Genomic DNA, 20,538 nt, shown 5'->3' with positions numbered 1-20,538 from the left:
TATATTACCCGTGCAACGTTTGACTCTGATACCCCATTTCAATAAAGCGTTGATTTTGTTTGACAAACGCGATCGGTTCATTTGCTTTCTTTCCAATAAGCATTGTCTCAAAGAAGGGGAGCAGAATCACCGGTATGGACGGTTACTCCAAAACAGAAGCCTTCTTTTGGAATCCTTCTCTCTGCCGTACAATCCCCCACGATCGTTGTGCGGCGATCGCTGAGGAAATGGCTCCCCGGAGGGAAAACAGATTAAAGAAAAAATTGTTTGGGACGCCACTTAATATTCATTCACCGGCAAACGATAGCAGTCCGCATTCAATATAGCGGGTCAGTCAAGGGCATAACCTTATATCACATCGCGTCGTATCATGCATCAATAAAAATTGGTCAAAAAGCCCTGAGGAATATCTTATCATGCCGAGTATGCTGCAGGCATTTCCAACTGTGCGTGAGGAAAGGAAGTCGTCTTAGCTAAATCACATTTGTGGAACATGCTTATTCTGAAATGATTCACACACATATCAGCAGTAATCAACATTTTTCTTTTTTCTTTTTTTTCGCTACATAGTAGATATTATTTATTTTTTTTTGCGAAACAATGGTCAACAGTCGAACTATAGCTAATCCAAATTACTCGCTGCGAAGCGAGCCTGAGGGTGGTTTTAAAACGCTCGAGAGCTTCTACCCATACTATCTCGGCGAGCACTGCAATCGCACGAATCGCCGACTTCACTTGATCGGTACAGGATGATCGCCGGGATCACTGCGATCTAGATCCTCTTTCTCACGGGCTACTACGAACTAGGCACGACTCTGTCGCTACTCATTGCCTTGCTGGCTGTTCTAAAGAAGAAACAGAAATTGCTTCTCGTGGGCTTGATACAAGGTAAGAAGTGTGGGGTATCACACAGCTGCTATCGTTGACATGTGATTTATCGATGACGAATTTCAAGGATACGGTTTTGCTTGGATAGGCCATTTCTTCTTTGAAAAAAAGTAGGTTACATCTCGCTTCTGCTGCGGCTGTGGGTATACCTTTGCTTACAATGCGTCGTTGCAGCAAACCAGCTACCTTTCGATACCCTATCTATTCGTTCATTTGCGATTTCAAGATGTGGTATGAAGTCGTTTCTGGAAAACGCGACTTCTAACTGAGTGTATGAACTGTAATTCTATGTATCACTAGCAATTTTGAGTATGCCTATTATATAAATATGTACAGTATGTATAACCTTTTATACAGTGCATAGCTTGTTAAAGAGTACAGGGAGTTGAATAGACAGTGTGTGGCGATAGAACTGCAGGTTCCTGAATAACAGGTCTCAAGATATCCCGTGGTTGTGCTCGAAACACCTTTGGTGTACATGCCAAATGTACCCATTTTGAGATAGAAGAGAGGGACGAGGTGGTGGGGATCATCAGCAATTGGGACAAAACGCGGAGAGACCAAGGGCTCACCTGGTCTTTTTGCTTCCACCATGATCAGTCATCCACTCTTAGAATATGTATTCAAGCAACCACGACTAGCTACGCCAGACAAGATAAGAATTATTCTTTTACCACCCGTAATAAATACAGATTCCATCCCGCCATCATACGATTATCTAGGTAAAAGAGAACAATAATCCGGCCTGAAATATATATATGTGAGCTGACGACGCATAACAATAATAAAACCAGCTTCCCACGTCATTCCCTTTCCGTACAATCCAAACATCTCATCGACAGAGAACATTAAAGCGACGCAGGCTATTCCGAGAACGTCATTGTCTGCTTCATCGGTTCTCTATCGATTTTCGCCGCGATCGCAGCGATCAAGTATCCTGCAATCTGGTGGTTCAAGCAGTATTCTGTCTTTGCGCTCGCGCTCCAGAAGCGTCAATCAAGAGTCACGGCCCCAAAATACGATTAACTTAACGACTTTGAATGGAAAACATGTTACGATAGGCCAGAACGTTGTCACAATCGAGCAGCATACGTTTAACATCGCATACGATGATGTCCTATACGATGAACAAGATTGCATGAGCGACATCTTGCTTTTTTTGGATAACGCAGCCGCCGATCGCAGCGACGCAGCTACATTGCAGGAGAAAACAACAGTAGATATATACAGCACAGTTCATGCTCACTCACACTTTGTTAATGTATAAAAATATTTAGGAAAAACTTGCTATGAAAAACTGTTTACCAGATGCTGCTTTGAACAGGCAGCTAGAGGCAGTGCTGGAGAATACGCAACCAGACCTGGAGCTCAAGCTCCAACGATTTTGCGATACGATACTAGCACAAGACAGCATTGAAACTATTCGAAATCTAATGTTGGCGTTCCTGGGAGATACCGTAAGTGATTTGGGAAGCGAGTAACTCTTGGATGTGCGAAATAATAAGAAGCAAGCCCGTTGAAAGCATGATTCCCGCCGGTGATGCCCAGCAGCACGAAGCATTATACGATGCATTCGAAAAGTAAGAACATTTATACTGTATATTACCGAAACACTCTTGTTGATGGTACCTTCTTCTTATAGTCACATCATGGAGCAAACATACGATGTCGTGTTTTTCAAGATTACACAGCTGACGTTAGATATGGACGTCCAAGTATCGCAGATCCTAGAGTCGATGGCTGCCTTGGATCCGGTCCAACTGGGACTTAGACGTTCAATAAGTGATGTCCGGATCCGGCTGACAGCTGCAAAAGATACCCTGAATAGACTTGGATCGCGGCGTACACCGGTGGAGAAACTAGATTGTCTGCTGGACACGATTACCGCAATATCTGTACCTGTAGATAGACACCAGGCCGACGAAGGTAACGTAAAAAAGCTCAATCTTGGATGGTGAATTCGACATTTCTGAAACGCGCTCCAGATACTGGCTCGGACATGGACTCTTTGGTTTCCATGCTGATACTGACGCTGATACAAAGTCGCATACCCCATTTGATGGCAAATATTACCTACATCAAGGTATCATCATCTTTGCTATTACTTTTGAATTGTAGAGTGCTGATTTTTTTTACCAGGAATTTACATTTGAGAGAAATTTAGACATTGGTCGCTATGGTTTTGCTCTTAGCACTCTGGATGGCGCTTTGCAGTACATTTTTGAATCTCGGACGCATTTGAATTTCATATCAGAGCGCAACGAACAATTCTGGCAAGCTATTCGAAAGGGTGACTTGGAGCTGACGCAGCAGTTATACACTGATGAAATGGCCTTATTGCGAGATGAAACCGGGAACACTGCTCTCCACGTAGCAGCTGCAGCAGGCAAATCTAAGATTGTATCTTATCTGATGGGCAAAATGAATGCATCCGATAGAAATGATCGCGGCGAGACCGTTCTTATGCAAGCCGTATATGCAAACTCAAAAGAGACGGTGCAGTTGATTCTAGATCATGAGCAGAAAGTGGACCCTGAAGTGCGGAACAGTGACGGCAACACGGCGCTATTATTAGCTACACATTTGCATTTGGACGACATTGCTCTTTTGTTATTGCACCGTGGATGTTCGTCATACGCTGTGAACAGTAACGGCGATGGTATTTTGCACCTAGCGTCAAAAAATCCACATCTTACACTGCAGCTACTGGATACCCTGGAGCCCTCGATGCTTACCTGGCAAAACAAACTTGGTGAAACATTTCTCCATCTTTGTGAGCATCCCGAGATTATCAACAAAGTATCATGCGTAGAAGATTCGGTGTTTGATGTAGTGGATAACAAGGACCGTACACCTCTGTTATCCTGGGCTTCGCAAGGCCGCATGGACCTGGTCGAGAACTTTGTATCATCGCAGCGCAAGGCTGCTTTGAATAACCGCCACCGCATCTTTGCTCGCGACAAGAATGGACAAACCACGTTGCATTTGTTGGTAGCAGCAGCAATTCATGCAGATCTTGTCGCACCCAAGGATATGTCAAATGTTCTGCAACATTTCAAAGAGCTTGTCAACGTTCGTGACACAGCTGATGGCAGCACACCTTTGCACGTAGCATGCAAAGTTAAGGTTACAAATGTTAATCGACAAATTTTACTTGAATTTATCCGGAAATTAGTCGTGGAATGTCACGCACATCTTGATATGAGAAACTTTAGAGGCAAGAGGCCTGCTCATACGACGCATGATCCAGAGATACTAGCATTGCTTGACGGTATGTCTAAAATTGTTATGAATGAACGCGAATAATACTCATCATTCCACTAAACTTTCAGAACTTGCACTGGAAAGGGCTCGGGCGGAGTTGTCTAGTGAAATGCAAAAAAGCATCAAGTCTGTGTGGAGCACCACCAGAGCATCCGTCGAAACTGCGGAAAATAGCAAAAGCTCTGTGTATTATATTCTTAAAAGTTGGAACAAGGTACATAAAATGCAATCAATTATGCAATATTTGGATCCTAATAAAAGAAATAGACGACAGGTCAGCAAACTGTAAAACGCCGACTGCAAGATTTCATGCTTCTACGCAGAGAAATACTGCAGGAATATCCTGAAAGCTTTTTGCCAACATTGAGGCATCTGGTTGACCCAGAACAAATTGATTTTCGACCGCCGCCGAGTTCATTGTTGGAAGAAGCATTGATTCGCTTGAATCAGTTCCTGAAATGTTTACAGCTTCATCCAGAGCTTCGAGACCACGACCTGGTGCGAATGTTTGTGCGCAGCACTGAGCTCAAGGTAGGAAGGTTTAACCACAACGAGGGGAGGCAATTATCAAAGATCTCGTGACTATGTAGATGGATGTGATCCAAAGTAATGCATCTGCAAGAAGAAACCTGCTTCTGGAAAGGATATATGATGCATATCCCGCTGCGGATGGCGGCTCAAGTGGCGGCGACGAGGAGTACTTTTTCAGCTTTGCGCAGAACAGCGTCATCTCATTAAAGAACAGCTTTCGTGCAGCTGTGCATGCAGGCCTAAAGTTGGAGCAATGCCAACAAGGCAAGTGTCTTTTTTTTATGTAAACGTGAACATCAAAAGTAACCATCGGCGGCGGCGGCGATCGATGTTTTGTTCTTCTTTTCATCAGGTCTGTCTCGTGAACTGTGTCATGTCGCACAAGGGTACCAAGCAACAGCACACTGCCTTGTTGGTGATGACGCGGCCTTTGGGATGATTTCTATCTGTATCGCGCTTACAGGTGACACCGGGGTAAGCGAGAGAGCAGTGATATAACGAACAAAGCAGGCAGGCTGGTTTCCTTTTACAACTGATCACCGGCGCTCACTTAGTTCGGAATATCACCGTGGCAAGACCTCGTGCACGGTTTCCAAGGAATACAAGACCTGACAGATGGGATACTGGTACGGCAGCCCAATTTAATAACTTCTTTGTGGAAGTGGGGGGACGTTGCTCACGCACAGAAATGAATAGATGGCACTGCAGCGTCCATTTTGGCTCCTTCAGCAGTCTGCAGACCTTCGAGCTCAGCTAGAGCAGGAGCGGGATAGCTTGAGACGCGCCAAGAATTGGAACGAAATATTCTCTACTCAGGAGCAGAGACAGAGGATTGAAGAATCCAAGAGCAGAGTAGTCAAGGTAAGAAGATGATGAGATACATAGTGGGTGTACAAGAGAAAGAAAGAAAAATTTGAAAGGTGGTGGTTGTGGGCGTCGAGGAGACTGAACCTTGATGTTGGTGGCACAGACTCTCGAGCAAGTCGCGCGAGCTGGAAGCGAAATCCGTCAATCCCATCAGATGGTATCCGACGAAATGGCCCATTTCCAGCGAGTGCACCCCAACCAAGTAATTAAGATGATTCGCAAGATGGCGGGTGAGCAACTTGAGCGAGAAAGGCTTACCTTGCAGTGGCTTCATCACGCTCGTCGTTGTTGTCGGGGCGCCGCCTTCTAAATTGGGCAGGAAACTTGTTTGACCGCAATCAGGGCAGTCGTAACTAAACCGGCAGTTGGGCTCTATGAATCAATTTCGACACCGATATTTGTGCGTCCATCCGTAACTTATTTTTTTCTTTTTCGCTTTTCCCACCTTTTCGTTCCTCCTCTCTTTCTCTTTGCTCGAGAAATATACCCCCTCCAATCCACGGAACAAAAAAGAAACTATTTAGGAATTTTTAATACATCAACACTTCTTCGCATCTGATTACATACACACACCGAAACCAAAAACGAAATGGGCTGCTGTCAATCCGCCGAACGAGTAGAAGAGAAGCAACGGAACCAGGAAATCGAGGCGCAGATTAAGCGCGATCGGGCCAACATGAAGATGGAGATAAAGATGCTGCTTCTAGGTTAGCAAAAGACATGGCAAGGAAAGGGAAAGAAAGAAAGATAGCGTTGACACGGTGTACGTAGGTGCTGGTGAATCGGGCAAATCGACCATCTTGAAGCAAATGAAGCTTATTCACGATGGCGGGTACACGCCCGAGGAACGGGAAAGCTTCAAAGAGGTTATCTTTAGCAACACTATCCAGTCGATGCGGGTGACAATGGAAGCGATGCAGATGCTCGGCATCCAGTTTCGCAACCCAGAGAACGAGATCCATCGGCGACTCGTTCTGGAGGCGCCACCGCAGGTAGACTATTTGGGACACGAGCTCGTGGAAGCAATTGCGAGTTTGTGGGACGACCCCGCTGTGCGTGAATGTGTTGACCGAGCCAATGAATTCCAGCTCAATGACTCGGCACGGTAGTAAGTAGTACAAGAAATACAGTAAAAAATAATGTTCTTAACTCATATATATCCCGACGCCTTGCAGTTACTTTGACTCTATCCTCCGTATCGGTCAGCCTCACTACATTCCGAGCGACCAGGATGTGCTTCGATCGCGCGTCAAGACAACCGGCATCACAGAGACGACGTTTGTTATCGGCGATCTCACGTACCGCATGTTGGATGTGGGAGGACAGCGGTCGGAGCGGAAAAAATGGATCCACTGCTTTGAGAATGTCACCACGCTCGTCTTTCTCGTCGCCATTTCCGAATACGACCAGGTGCTCTTTGAGGACGCTTCTGTGAATCGCCTGCAAGAGTCTTTGACGCTCTTTGATTCGATCTGCAACTCGCGCTGGTTCATCAAAACTTCGATTATCCTCTTTTTAAACAAAATCGACTTGTTTGCAGAGAAGCTTCCGCGGAGTCCGTTATCAAATTACTTTGACGACTACAAAGGCGGCGATCGATACGACGCTGCCTGCCAGTATCTGCTCCAGAAATTCGTCTCGCTCAATACCCGCGCAGATACAAAGCAAATCTACACACACTTTACTTGCGCGACTGACACCAAACAGATCAAGTTTGTCATGAACGCCGTCAACAATATCATCATGCACGAAAACTTGGCAAAGGAAGGTCTGCTGTGAGAGAGAAAAAAAGCAAATGCTTTTTTTCTCTCTACTTTTATTTCTTTTAAATCTTTATATCATCCCACGTTATTTGTTTTGCTTTTTCCTTTTTCCTATTCACTCTCGCAAACCCAATCTCTCTCTCTCTTCTTCGCACATACTCGAACCAAACACGTATATACACGAAAAGGAAAAAGCGGGTCCTTGTACTCCCTTTCTTATCAGCATAGTTTAAACGTCTCTTCTTTCTTTTTTTTTCCTTGTGTATTTTTAAAGATCAATATTTTTCCACATTTTGTACACCTGTCATCTCACGTACTCGTCCCCCAATCCCTTTCACTTTTCTTTCTTTCTTCTCTTTCTTTCTTATATCCTTTCAAATTACATATTTGCAATACAGCCTATTCTCGTTCCTTCCCATTGTTTCGTTTTTAATTGATTGTTGAAGGGGGAATATGATTTGTTGACTCCAAATGCATTCCTGATGTTTGAAAGTCTCTATGTATAGGTAATAATTTTTTTCTTCTTCTCTGGTGGTGGTGCCTGTTGCTGGGAACACCAAAAGGGAAAGGACTGGGACGATCATACCCCGAAAAGGCAAGCTGCACATCTTGAGGGAGAGGGAATCACTTTTCGCCTTGATGAATTAATCGACCTGCATGGTCGAGCATGAATGTCTTGGATCGTATGAGACTTGCATGTGATGATTCTTCTTCCTCTTCCTGCTGCTCATCCTCCTCCTCCCGCTGCTGCTTTTGATGCCGTCGATTCGAATTGTTACCAGGGCGGCGGCCCATCACGCTTGTGACTAGATTTTGTGCTCGAGACCGGATACCGCCGCCATTGCTGCTGGTGCGATGATTGCTGCATGTGCTTTCGTTTGTGGTGGCGAGTCTGCTAATTTGGTGCGATGCAATGGGTCGCGGTAAATAAGTGAATTGGCGGATGGTATCTAAAATGAAAAATGAAAAAAGGAGGGCGGGTTCCAGCAGCTCGGTAACGAATATATAATTCTTTTCCTCCTCGACATTTACCTTTATTGTTAGCAGCGACATTCCTCTTCTTCTCTTGCTGCTGCTGAAACAACTCTTCGGGCACCTCTACAACAAGTAACGGAGACGTTCCCCGGCTGCTGTTCCCGCTACTTTCGCTCGGTACGGGCGACTGATGCTCGCCGCTAGACGTGCACCCGGCGCTGCTGCGTCTGCGGCCTAGTTTTTTCCATTCTCGCAGCATGCTCGACCTGGAGGATGCCGGTGCAGGCGGCGGCGGTGGCGGCGGCGGCAGAGGAATATCTGGTGTAATTGACCGCGGTGGATGATCACTTATCAGAGCTGACCGCAGACTTCTCATACTGCCTCGTGAAATCCTTTGAGCACCAGCCGATTTCGGTCGCTCACCAGCACCTGCTGCACGTTTGTCGTCTAATTCATTATTGTGATTGCGGTTACTCGTGCTCGCTCCGTTAAACTTTATGCCCGTCTCCCAGAGAGCTTTCAGCGTGCCTGCCCGTGCCTTGGCGATCGGCGTTGCTAACTTTTCAGATGATTTCAGCGCTGCGTTTTCGGCGTTTATCACTATATAAGCCCAATTAATACCACGTAAACATCAATGTGCATTTGATTTTTCGTACGTACTTTTTAGTAGCAGGAAACTTTTGAGCAGATTTTCATCGTAAAAAACGGCCGGGCTTGGAATCAGAGGGTTGCACTCGGAAACGTTCCCCTTGCTTATCACCTGGATCCTGGAATGATGGAGAATCTAAGCACGGTGTCACAGCAGCAGCGCAAGGTTTTCTGGTGCGCGTGTTATCTGTCCTGTGCAATCATCATGCACGACAGCAGTTTATTACCTCCATGCCTCTTTGCCATTCACTTGCTCCGGATGGACTACAATGTACACATGCAGAAATTGCGAGCGAATAACTTCGGGATCAAACTTCGCCTTATCACCGTCAATGAACACAATGCATACTATGTCTAGTGGTAGTAGTGAGAAGATAGATCAGGTACTGCTGCTCCGACTGTGTGACACAAGGTTCTTCTTTACCGTTGCCAATGTAACGTTTCCGATGGACCTGCTGCTTGTCGTGATTCTTGTATGGCATCAGCGGCGCAACGTGGAACATGATCTCAAAGTCGAGCCAGGAAGATGCAAACGAAGTCTTGCCGGATTCGCCAGCTACACGTATCAAACAAGAGCAGAATTTAACGTGAACTATTCGATTTAGATGTTGCGAAATACTTACACTTTGTATCAAGGCCGGCCTTGTATCCTTGATATCCTTCAAGTTCGACGACTTTGCCGAGAATGTTCATGAACCGCTCAAAGCGTGGCGACAGACCAGAGTTTGAGAACCATTCTTCTTCAGTCCGCTGGCCGTCCTTGACGGTCAACACGCCAAATTTGTAAAACTTGGGGATCTCCATTTCGTCAAATTTGAGAATTTCCTTTTCTAGACCAGCTAGGACGGTGGATTCTGCAGATAGCTCTTTAAGCTCGCGAAAATCCAAGTTTGGATGTGTAGAGTAGATGGCAGCGCGCATGATACGGTTCTGAGCTTGATTGGTGGTGGATGAACTGCCATTTCCTCCTCCTCCTGGATGGTGATGATGGGCATTTTGAATGATGGCGGACGATATACTGCGCAGAGGTCGTCGTCGTTGCTGTTGCTGTTGCTGTTGTTGTAGTTGTTGCAGCTGTTGCTGTTCTCGCTGTGGTTTGTTCCCACCGCTATCCAAAAAGTGTGATTGCCCCTGAGATTCCAAATATGCCTCTGTTTCCTCGGCAGACTTTTCCGAAACCAAATGTCGCATAGTGCTCAACGATTTTCCCCCACTTTGTCGGAAAATGATCCTGTATCGCGTACTGTCCTTGCAAGACTGCTTTTCCTTGACAACAGAGATAATGATGACTGAATCGAGTGTTCTGCCAATGAGAGTGACGTACGGCTTTGCAACAAAGTACTTGCGGAACCAGTACGCGCGTGCATCCATCTGATCCGGCCAGACGACGGAAGCAGCATAATCTTCTTGATTGTCCGCCGCAGCGGCGGGTAAGATCCTTGGTTCTTCGATACGAAAATCATGGAACCTGGATTCGATAAAACTCGGTGTGTTAGCAACGTGCCTTTTGCATTCAAGACAGAGTTCTTGCAAGTCTCGAATCTATGCAAAAAAGAAAATGTTAATATACATCAGTAATCAGAGTTACCCCACCGAAATTTTTACAATTTTTACAATTTCATGCTGCGACTTGACACCTTCTTCTTGTCTCAGCGCTTGCATTCGTTTTCTCAGCTCTAGGACTGTGGCTGCTGGCGCGTCCAGCGCACCAATGAGGATGGCAGTGCTCTGAAGATCAATGTCGACATTGCACTCGGCGCCATCTTGCGTGTGAAGCGAGTCATACAAGACTTGGCAGTGCTCAAATATCAGATCGCAGCATTCTTCGACTGTTGGAGGAGGAGCTATACTGGCCATACAAGACACGCGTAGGAAGGGAAAGACAACGTACAAAGGGGCGATTATCCAACTTAAAAAATTCTTGGGTTATCGCTGTAGTCAAAGGAAGGAAAAAGAGAGAGAAAGAAAGGGGTGGGAGAGAGCAGCAGCAGCAGCAGCAGCAGCAACAACAACCAAAAAGTAAAAAAGACAATTGTCACGAGTTACATGAAAGCTGCATACCACCGTCTGCGCCTTGCTCCTCCTCTCCCCGTTGACCGTGGGCAAGTTCCCTTTTTTTCCCTCTCTTTTACATGTCGTCAATCAGATAACGAGTCGTCTTCTAAATGGTGTCGTTCGATCGATGCAACGCTTAAAGTTATAATTACAGACGGTGTCTGACATTACCCAAGTTTGTCCATCGCCGTCATCCTACATATCGATAATTAGGACATCTAGAATATACCCAAACTTTATAAAATTACAAACCTTAAACATGTATATGGATATTTGTAGTTTGCAAGTAAATAAACAATATTCTGGTGCGATGTAACAAAATAAAAATAATCAGCGTAAGGGATTCATTGTAGAACAACCTGCAGTAATTTGCAAGACAAGGAATATCTTGTCTGTATGCTTCCAAAATATCCAAGAGGAGTTATGGTGATGAGACCTTTCATGACAATATTGAACGATGGACAATGACAGATACTACGATTTCGTAGCGTTATCGCCTGCAGGAGATCTTCTCTCTTCTCTCCAATGATTACCACTTTTGGTTAAACAAACCTCCCTTAGCATCACACATGTGGGATAGTGTCAAGTCGTCAGTGGCGACGATAGTAGTAAGTATACTAATAATTTCTGAAGAAAAACGAGCTATGTAAAGGCGAGATCGTATTTCTTGTTGTCGCTTTTAATACTCTGTATTAGTTTCTACTAAAAAATGGCAGTAAAATAGGACCAGGGACAATTGCAGTCAAAAGATCAATAAAGGGTGCGAGCAACGGAAGGGGCTGGGGGATATTGAGGATGATGACATCGACAAAGGTATTCAACCTAGGTAGCGATTATCGTCTCGCTTGGCTGGTTCCGAAGGCACCAGTTAGCAGCAGATTTAAGGTTGCTCAGAAAGGGACAAGCCACGGTAAACCCCAGGCCCGAAATTTGAGTTTCCCTCTGTCTCGCCTTTTCGGCACACAACTTGCCATGCTTCGAACAGTATATAGAACAGGTTGTTTGACTGCAGCGAGAGGTACTCCATTGTGCACAGTAGCAGTTGCAATGTCTCCACGCTGACTCTTGGACTAGTCAATCGCGCAGCAGCAGCAGCAGCACCTACCAACCTCTTCCACACCACAGCATGCCGATTCCAGGACGCCGCTGCCGCCGTGTTTGACCAGAACGACGTCCCACAAAATGTCTCCACCCTCGACAAACGAACTGAATCGACTTTGTATGCGTTTGGAGCTCGGCTCGGTCTTAAAGAATTACCATTCACAAAACTGACCCAGTCAGTGACGCACGCTTCGACCAAGGAAGATGCAAACAACCAAGTATTGACCGTCCTTGGTAAGCCCCGTCGTATATACACTTTATACAGCATTGTAAGGCTAAGGCAGGAAATAACTAGGTAAACGCATCATTTCCTTGTACACCACCGAATATCTGTATTGCAAATATCCGCAGATGCACGCGCAGGCATTACATGAGCTCGTTGGTGCCTACGTCAATCACAGATCTGTCAGCCACGTCGCCTCGCAGCTTGGTTTCCAAGACGTTGTTCGTTACGATCCTGTAAGTAACGTAGGCAAGTAGAAGAGATGAATAGAGCGATTCTGAATTCTATTGCTGTTAGTCTCAGCAAAATATCCGTCACTCCACCGCATTAGCAGAAGCATTCTATTCCATCATTGCAGCCATTTACACCGAACAGGGAAGCGAAGCAGCCAAAAAGTTTGTCCACGCGCACGTCCTTTCCCGCGACCTCGATATTCGACCTTTCATCAAAGTTGACCAGCCCAAACGTGCGCTTACCGACCTCCTAAAGAAGCTCGGCAAGGAACACGCCGTATCTAGATTGCTGTCAGAGACCGGTCGACACTCTCACGCGCCTGTATTCGTCGTTGGCGTCTTTTCTGGTGAAGAAAAGCTGGGTGAAGGTTTTGGATCTTCTAAAAAGATGGCAGAATTTAGGGTATGTAATGCAAAAGCGTGAGGAAAGGATGCTTGAACTTATTTGCGGGTTTATCAGGCATGTCAAGATGCATTAGCAGCGTACTACGGCAAGGAAGTCAAGGATTTTGAACTACCCTCATCGCATTAAGACTCCCCCAACCCCACTGTGTATAGAAAGCCTACTTTGGAAAAAAAGAAAAGAATAATAATAAAACCATGTATCACCGATTGCCAACATGATACATATTTCCCACGTTTTAATTCAAGATGGTATTTAACATTATAATTTTTATGCATTTTCAGCAAAGTAGATTCCCTCCTAAGGGCAGTGATGAGTATATAATGGATTTGCAATGTGAATATCTCTATCATACCTGTGCGATCCATTTAGTGCCCTTTGATCTAGATTTTGCACCCGCTACTTCTAATTGTCCAGGAATTGGATGACCATATCTGTAATTTGCGTTGCTAGACAGATATACTTTGCTGTCTACATGGACTAATTCTATTGGCTCTTCTCGTATCCAGTATTTCGTTGACCATCCCTGACACTCGACTCTCCAATCGTCACCTAAATAAAGATATTTACACCATTTAGTGTGCAATCAGACCAAGAAAATAACGGACGCTGGAATCCTGTACCTGAGTCTTGACCATCGAAGCAGCTGACTTCCTGCTGTCGCGACAGCGGCGAAGGATGGTTGCTATGGCTGTGAAGATATCCTTTGGTGTTAACATGCTTTAGTCGCACTGTCGATCCGCATGCAATAGGCGTTCTGTTCCACAGAAATCCAACTAGTTTTTAGCATGCAAGAAGAAATGTACCGTAAACGGGTCCACTTTTCTTATTACCCGCGCTTGCAAGAGTTGCCGTTGCCCCCTTGCACGAACCAGAAACTGTTGCTGTCGTCCGCTTCCGGAAACGCAGTGATAGACTGCTGCCCGGAGCCGCTGCCGTACGTGACACCGTGAGAGTGAAGTCGGTAGCCCGTAGGCTGATTCGCCAACTTGATCGTGCTGCCACATGTCACCTTTTCGAAACCTGAGAGTCTCCAACTATGAGTCCTTGCCTTTGACATATCCTTTGTACCTAACTACGACCTTCTTCGATCTCTGGAGCCTTGGATGCAGCTAGAACCGCGGGAATGAACAAGGATGCCAGCAGCGTAAATCGCATAACGGCTGTCGTCAGTTCAAAAGGACTTCCAAAGGTGGAAAGATTAGGATTCCAGACGAGTCTTATGATTCAATCGCAACTCACGCAAAACCGTCCATCTATCTACAACGCACGCTTACATATCTGTATCCTTAATTTCATGGCTTTCTACGATTTACATATCAATCTCGAATAATTGCATCCAGATTTTTGCAGCGTATTATATAGATATGCAAGTACACATTATATTATATTACAGTTTCATGCAGTATGTACAATAACGGTGCAATTCATTGCTCTTTTGCCTTGACTCGCTCCTTCAATTCCTCTAATTCTCTAGTTAAACGATCGTGAGCCTCCTTCAATCGTTCCAGCGTCTGCTCATCTTTTCCTTCTTCCGGTTCCTGAGACTTTTCAAGGTACTCCTGGACTTGTGCCACGTCCTTTTCAACTGTCTCAAGTTCGGCTCGAGCGTCTTTGAGTTCCTTTTCCAGCTTCTGGGTATCTTTGGAGGTTTCGAGGATCTGATTCAGCTTGTCAAGATCCTTGGCGAGTTTCTGCTGTTTGTCACGTTCCATTTTCAACTCATCGTTAAGGTTCTCTAGATCGGTCTTTAACAGATCAAGCTGATCGCGTGCATCTTTGACAGGTTTTTCCACCGAGAAGGGACCGTGATCGTCGTCGGATTGCATGACAGTAAAGTGGGAAACTGTCTGCGCTCTCCCCAACCCAACCCACACCCGTTGTCCAAATTTGGGTTGCCGCAACAACAACAACAACAATGCCCTTTGTGCTCTCCAAGCCTAAACGCGATCCCGGCCCGTTCTATTCTTCTTTTGTTTTCTCTCTCTTTTCAAGCACGAAGCCTCCTTCCTACCTCGAGTTTTCCTTTCCTTCATCCTTACCATACGTTGTATAGTTTCGCGATGCCTCCGGCGACAGTAATAACAGCGGCGATGCTTGAGTATCAAGACCAAGATAAACGATACATGCTTGCTCGGCGGTCCGCAGCAGCGGAAGCCATCACACCTACAGAGGATCAGCGCATCACTTTGATTATAATCGCATCGTACACGTTTGCTATCCTGTTGTTGTGGAACATGCCCATCGCCAAGATTGTTCTTGCTCCTTTCAAGGTAGGTCGTCCACTGTATACCACTTCCTCCCCCTTTTTTGTCCAATACAGAGCATTGTTTTGAAAGAAATATACATACGGCTACTATTATTAGCTGTTAACTGTTGGACTGCACGAATTCTCGCACGCTGTCGCCGGCTGCTTGACATGCGCGCGCATTGAATCCATCGAGATAGACCCGGACGAGGGCGGTGCCACGCGAATGGTTGGTGTCACATATGCACCTGCACGTTTGAAAAAGGAAAAAAAACCATCGTTGGTAACTTACACATGAGATATATGATTAACCAGCAAGGAGGAAACCCATACTGTACGCTGCCTGCCGGGTACCTGGGCTCTTCTGCTATCGGGGCCGTGCTGGTCATGTGCGGGTTCAACATCTTGGCATCCAAGATTGCATCCATATTCCTGGGTACATGCCTGCTTCTTACCTTGTGGTGGGCCAAGAACTGGTTAACGCGCGGGATCGGGATAGCATTCATAGCGATCATGGTCTTCCTCTGGTGGTTAGCACATGGCGTAGGTCTAAAATATTTTGTTCTCTTCATCGGGTATGTAAACGCCGTGTTGTTAGCCATTATCTCTTTTCTTGTCGAAATGTTGACCTGTGTATCGATAGAGTCATGTCTTGCCTCTACTGTCTGTGGGATATTTTGGATGACCTGGTATTCCGCAAAGCGTACGAATCGGACGCTTCACGGTTCGCCCAGCTCTGTGGACCCTCCTGTTTCTCTAGTCAGGCTTGGGGTGCTCTGTGGTTCTTGATCAGCCTCATATTTTTCGCCGCTGGCATCATCGTAGGCATAGTCGCGTTTAAACGTAAGTTTAAGTACTTCCATGCTTCTTGTATGCATTGATCATTCTAAAGTTTACATTAGAGGACTACGACACCCAGATAGCGCAAACACAAGGCTTTGGATGGTGATCTAACAGTTCATACTTTGCCCTCATCAGCAGCTTATTTTTTGTAAATACAATTCTTTTTTACGAGCTACTCTTTAAAATCCAATACATAGTTGCTGAATATCATCGCTGGAAATGTACTTTGTATCTGTGCAAAAAGATATGCTTATTGTTCGTCTTTTCAAGAGGAGCGCAAATTGGTAGGGTTTGAAGGACTTAAAAACGCGTGACAGGGCACACACACACCGGTTTCTGCAGTTTGTTGTTGTTACAAAATGGGAACAAAAGTTGTTCGATTATACACCGAAAAGCTAGAATCAGCCGTTTCGAATGAGAATCAGAAGGAGCTTCTCCAACTGCTTACAGCTACCAGCAAAACCTCTAATTCCATCCTTGATGCAAATCTTGACGTGAGCATTCTGTCTACCTGATCTTTGCGTGGAAGACACTCTACTAACACTCTATTCAAGGTGGAACAAGTTGATAGTCTATTTGCACAATGCACAGAATCACCGTGGGCAGAAATCGGTGCTGCGTATTCCAAAGTTCTTATATATCGAGAAAAAAAGGCCTTGGTGAATGCATTTGAAGCGCAAAAGGAACTCGTGCTGTAAGCCCTGCAAACATGCTAGTTACTTTAATGATTTCGTTTACTGATACTTCTACAAGGAATTTTCAGCGAACTTTGCCTCAGATGACTCGTTGGTGTCTGCCAGCTTTAGTCAAGATCAACGACAACCTACGTCTTCTGGCAAGCGGCGTAAGTTTATGCGCGCCGTTGAATACCGGAGACCTTTTAATTTCCAGTACATACTCTGTAGGCTGATCATGAAATGTTGATGAAAGGAATTCCACCGACCGATGGACAACGGAAAATTGAAGAAGCAGCAACTATAATCAGCAGAACGTTCTCTATTTGCATCACTGACCGGTAATGGACATGCATGCTTAAAAAATTCCATCATCAAATTTCCTTAAACTCTCCCCTGTGTAGAAACCCCATGAGTCAAAGTAAAAAGCACGCCACGTACAAGCTTCTCGGGATCCTGTTCCGGATATATTTCAAGGTAGAATGAAGCCTTGCTTTCAGAATCTTCGTATATGCTCACACAATTTTGCACAATATAGCTGAGGCAGCAAAATCTATGCAAAAATGTACTCCGAGCCATCAAAGCAGCGGAAGTACCTCCATTAGAAGATTTTCCAAAGAGCGACAGAGTCACCTACCTATATTACATAGGAAGACTTTACTTTGCTGAGGAGCAATACGTAAAGGTGCGTCAAGGGAACGCGAGCTGATTATCTTAAAATATTTGTTGACCTTTTTTGAATGGCAGGCTGAGAATCTGCTTGCGCAAGCGTTTATGTTATGTAGAAGGAAGGATAGCGAACAAAGGCTGTAAGGCATTGGAAAAAAAGAAATCTGGATGTGGCGCTGACGTAGTGTTTAGACTCATCATGGCATATTTGGTGCCTCTTCGTTTAATGCGAGGCTGTATGCCTACCAAAAAGCTCTGGAGAGACTTTCCAAGGCTGAAGGTGTATCAGAAATTCACGGAATATATACGGACCGGAAATATCAAAGAGTACAGAAACAACATAAAACATTTGCTCGCGGGACGGAGAACTCTGGCAACCGGAACTCTCTTCGCTTTGGAGAGGTGCCAGGCGCTGGTGTATCGTCGCATTTTCAAGAAAGTGTAAGTATAAACATGCTCATTTTACTGCTTTGCATAACTAATAGAGTAATAATCTAGATGGGTCTTCATGGACAGAAGCAACCGTATACCAATGTCAACATTCCACAGAGCCATACAGATCTCTGGAATGAGAATGACTTCCACCGAAGTTGAATGGATACTCTCTGATGTCATTGCAAGGGTAATATCATCTTACTAATGTAGCATTCTTGCTGCTAATATATCAGTTCAATTAGGGTATGATGAAGGCATACCTTTCTCATGAAAAGGGATTTGTTGTGCTGTCAAACAAGGATCCGTTCCCCAAGACCTACCCTCTACCGCAATAAATAGCTTAAAACAACACGTGCTTTTATTCTTTACGTGCTTCAGGGAATCATGCATCAAATGGCAATAAAAGGAAAGGCACGAAGTAATGGCATATTAAACGACCTAGGCAATGTATACATCAGTTTTGGGATTAGTTTGTTATCTTGAATATGTTCATACCGACACTCCTATCTGTATGGCTCCATGAAGAAAGGAGCAATGGAATCGTCGATCTTCACACCTAACCAGCGCATCCTTTATAAGGAAATGAGGCCCTGGAAGTGCTCACGACCACGGAACCCGGGCACAAAAACATCTCAAAACAAATATGTCAATCGAAATCAACGATGTAAGCATATCCGCCTGTTTCCTGGCAAAACCGGATCAAGAATTGCTGACATGATTCCTCTTGATAGATAAATGAAATCGACGATCAAATTGCAGGCGATAATAACCTTTCCGCTGGAACCATGATAAAACGCGCAGCGGTGAAAAGTACAACGACATATCGTATTTCGATATGGAGCAATCGGTGCAAAACATGGTCTAGTAAGGCAGGTTTTGGGAACATATACACTTTATCCCGAAAGTAATTCACATTTCGTGAAATTTATAATACATTCATACACCAAAATGACAAATTGCAGGGACATTAATTTTTGGAAAAAGTGTACAAGTGCTGCAAGATTTGAAGTCAATTCATACAGCTCCCAATGTCCTTTATTCAGTCCGCAAGCCTGAGAATAAATAATTTCGAACCATAGTTCCAGCGTGGAATGATAAAAATTCGATCCAAATTCCATAGACACCTGCTGGAAATCGAAGAGTTTAGGAAAGAAGGAATTTTATATACAAATGAATGAAATTGACGTATCATCCTTGGTTTGGTGGAGCATTCATGCAGCACGGGATCTATCTTCAAAGTATATCATCATATGTAAGTATACCAATATGCTAGCGATGTACTTTTCTAAAGTTCCCTTTTAGACTGTAATTGTTCGCGTACTCAAATGATATCTTCAGCGATACTTAACGCGAAATACAAAAAACGAAAATATAGTGGTCTCGCGGATAAGTTATTAAAGTTCTTTCCACCGTTTTCCTTGAGAACTTAGTAATATAATAATAACCTTCAGTCAGTTTTATAATTCTGGAGCTGTCAAAACCAGAAACAGGTTAATAAATGATCGCGCACTAGCGCCTTCCTCTTGATGTGCACCTTGCACTTATATATACTCGCAAGTTCGCATTTGTACTCCATTTTGTTCCGTGCAGCAATAATCAGAATTCCACAGTACTGTAGAAATCACATCAAAGAAACCATATAAGTAGGAATGGGCACTTTCAAACAGCATTAGCTATCATCTAAGATACAAAACAGACATTATACAGTGTTATCTTCCTGCCAAATGCGCTCTGATTTTGGAAGCAGATCGCATTGCTCCGACCGTTCGTACTCTTTCACCACCATGGTTTGCAAGAAATGCGAAAAGAAGTTGACTGCTGTTGCAGCACCGGACAAGTGGAAAGAAGGTGCAAAGAACGCAAAAGGTACCTCGATCAGCTTTAATTGACACAATGCCAAGGTGATTAACTGTTGATCAGCTGGACAGGAAGGTCGTAAAATAAATCAGAACAAGCTACTGTCCAAATCAGCCAAGTTGAGGCAAGCAGCAGGATTCTACTACCCAGTCTACTCCTTTCATCGTCTCTAATAGCTTGTGTAGATTCAACCCATACGAAAGCAAATGTAAAATCTGCAAGTCCAAAGTACATCAGGCACAGGCCAACTACTGCCAGCGTAAGTGTTAAGCTACCCCAAATGGGGCCATGACCTGTAGAAGCTGAGTCAACGAGGTTCTAGAATGCGCGTACAAACGAGGTATTTGCGCCATGTGTGGCAAGCAAGTTCTCGATACAACTAGCTACAAGCAATCATCAAAATAATTTCTTTTCTTCGCATACCATTTTACCTTGACAACGTTTCCGGATGTACATTTTTTCCTTCCTTGACGTCTTCATTCACCAATGATAGTTTAAATACAAAAATGCAAATATTCATGTAAATATATACACTCTTTCCATAAATTACTCTCTCCCAAGTGTGGATGTCGCATCTTCCGGAGATATTGTCGTACAAAGCTTAGCACCTCCAAGAGTATGTAAAGCATGTAAACATTGTTAGCCGAGCTTTCCTCCTTCCTGCCACATCGTATGGTTGAAATTTCAGATTACAAGATGAACATCCAGTTCTTTTTATGAAGATGGGCAAGGCAATGCTGTCGACGAATCCGGCAGACCTGAGCCCATGGACTACGTCGTCGACGAAGAGCAGTATGCTCTTGAAACGCTAAGTTCATCCACGCAGTATTTGCATAATCGAACTCGCAAGAGGCCATCAGA

At 44.6% G+C, this 20,538-nt stretch overlaps 9 protein-coding genes across 9 annotated transcripts; 6 read left to right on the top strand and 3 right to left on the bottom strand.

Moving 5' to 3' along the window:
- Nucleotides 1-600: 600 nt before the first annotated feature.
- VTP01DRAFT_4675 (uncharacterized protein) lies at nucleotides 601-5,860 on the top strand (the record flags this gene model as incomplete). The annotated part of the gene is made up of 17 exons (XM_069383382.1): nucleotides 601-742; nucleotides 808-888; nucleotides 1,530-1,610; nucleotides 1,751-1,879; nucleotides 1,950-2,104; nucleotides 2,166-2,345; nucleotides 2,401-2,468; nucleotides 2,531-2,814; nucleotides 2,874-2,971; nucleotides 3,028-4,159; nucleotides 4,221-4,366; nucleotides 4,420-4,683; nucleotides 4,743-4,947; nucleotides 5,036-5,157; nucleotides 5,238-5,309; nucleotides 5,380-5,544; nucleotides 5,654-5,860. 17 exons carry the CDS (start codon nucleotides 601-603, stop codon nucleotides 5,858-5,860), a joined length of 3,531 nt encoding a protein of 1,176 aa, XP_069244089.1.
- A 279-nt stretch (nucleotides 5,861-6,139) lies between these two features.
- On the top strand, nucleotides 6,140-7,329 carry VTP01DRAFT_4674 (uncharacterized protein; the record flags this gene model as incomplete). Its single annotated transcript, XM_069383381.1, has 3 exons — nucleotides 6,140-6,257; nucleotides 6,322-6,658; nucleotides 6,726-7,329. The coding sequence occupies 3 exons, from the start codon at nucleotides 6,140-6,142 to the stop codon at nucleotides 7,327-7,329; spliced, it is 1,059 nt and encodes a 352-aa protein (XP_069244088.1).
- A 608-nt stretch (nucleotides 7,330-7,937) lies between these two features.
- Nucleotides 7,938-10,793, bottom strand: VTP01DRAFT_4673 (uncharacterized protein; the record flags this gene model as incomplete). Its single annotated transcript, XM_069383380.1, has 7 exons — nucleotides 7,938-8,263; nucleotides 8,346-8,888; nucleotides 8,949-9,055; nucleotides 9,164-9,290; nucleotides 9,361-9,492; nucleotides 9,560-10,478; nucleotides 10,542-10,793. 7 exons carry the CDS (start codon nucleotides 10,791-10,793, stop codon nucleotides 7,938-7,940), a joined length of 2,406 nt encoding a protein of 801 aa, XP_069244087.1.
- Nucleotides 10,794-11,963: 1,170 nt separating this feature from the next.
- Nucleotides 11,964-13,080, top strand: VTP01DRAFT_4672 (mitochondrial 54S ribosomal protein mL44; the record flags this gene model as incomplete). Its single annotated transcript, XM_069383379.1, has 5 exons — nucleotides 11,964-12,009; nucleotides 12,066-12,326; nucleotides 12,388-12,551; nucleotides 12,613-12,951; nucleotides 13,009-13,080. The coding sequence occupies 5 exons, from the start codon at nucleotides 11,964-11,966 to the stop codon at nucleotides 13,078-13,080; spliced, it is 882 nt and encodes a 293-aa protein (XP_069244086.1).
- A 141-nt stretch (nucleotides 13,081-13,221) lies between these two features.
- On the bottom strand, nucleotides 13,222-14,109 carry VTP01DRAFT_4671 (uncharacterized protein; the record flags this gene model as incomplete). The annotated part of the gene is made up of 5 exons (XM_069383378.1): nucleotides 13,222-13,251; nucleotides 13,307-13,503; nucleotides 13,575-13,708; nucleotides 13,785-13,974; nucleotides 14,034-14,109. 5 exons carry the CDS (start codon nucleotides 14,107-14,109, stop codon nucleotides 13,222-13,224), a joined length of 627 nt encoding a protein of 208 aa, XP_069244085.1.
- A 269-nt stretch (nucleotides 14,110-14,378) lies between these two features.
- On the bottom strand, nucleotides 14,379-14,780 carry VTP01DRAFT_4670 (uncharacterized protein; the record flags this gene model as incomplete). The annotated part of the gene is made up of 1 exon (XM_069383377.1): nucleotides 14,379-14,780. One exon carries the CDS (start codon nucleotides 14,778-14,780, stop codon nucleotides 14,379-14,381), a length of 402 nt encoding a protein of 133 aa, XP_069244084.1.
- A 234-nt stretch (nucleotides 14,781-15,014) lies between these two features.
- VTP01DRAFT_4669 (uncharacterized protein) lies at nucleotides 15,015-16,153 on the top strand (the record flags this gene model as incomplete). The annotated part of the gene is made up of 5 exons (XM_069383375.1): nucleotides 15,015-15,224; nucleotides 15,318-15,428; nucleotides 15,515-15,774; nucleotides 15,843-16,042; nucleotides 16,092-16,153. The coding sequence occupies 5 exons, from the start codon at nucleotides 15,015-15,017 to the stop codon at nucleotides 16,151-16,153; spliced, it is 843 nt and encodes a 280-aa protein (XP_069244083.1).
- Nucleotides 16,154-16,401: 248 nt separating this feature from the next.
- Nucleotides 16,402-18,155, top strand: VTP01DRAFT_4668 (uncharacterized protein; the record flags this gene model as incomplete). The annotated part of the gene is made up of 10 exons (XM_069383374.1): nucleotides 16,402-16,536; nucleotides 16,597-16,736; nucleotides 16,796-16,886; nucleotides 16,948-17,057; nucleotides 17,121-17,193; nucleotides 17,255-17,401; nucleotides 17,464-17,525; nucleotides 17,578-17,826; nucleotides 17,884-18,007; nucleotides 18,063-18,155. The coding sequence occupies 10 exons, from the start codon at nucleotides 16,402-16,404 to the stop codon at nucleotides 18,153-18,155; spliced, it is 1,224 nt and encodes a 407-aa protein (XP_069244082.1).
- Nucleotides 18,156-19,604: 1,449 nt separating this feature from the next.
- On the top strand, nucleotides 19,605-20,082 carry VTP01DRAFT_4667 (uncharacterized protein; the record flags this gene model as incomplete). Its single annotated transcript, XM_069383373.1, has 4 exons — nucleotides 19,605-19,686; nucleotides 19,741-19,801; nucleotides 19,863-19,936; nucleotides 20,000-20,082. The coding sequence occupies 4 exons, from the start codon at nucleotides 19,605-19,607 to the stop codon at nucleotides 20,080-20,082; spliced, it is 300 nt and encodes a 99-aa protein (XP_069244081.1).
- Nucleotides 20,083-20,538: the final 456 nt, after the last annotated feature.

Source organism: Rhizomucor pusillus (genome assembly GCF_041956525.1).
Source record: "Rhizomucor pusillus strain CBS 183.67 unplaced genomic scaffold VTP01scaffold_2, whole genome shotgun sequence".
Lineage (NCBI taxonomy): Eukaryota > Fungi > Mucoromycota > Mucoromycetes > Mucorales > Lichtheimiaceae > Rhizomucor > Rhizomucor pusillus.
This window is presented reverse-complemented; position numbering and strand designations above follow the sequence as displayed.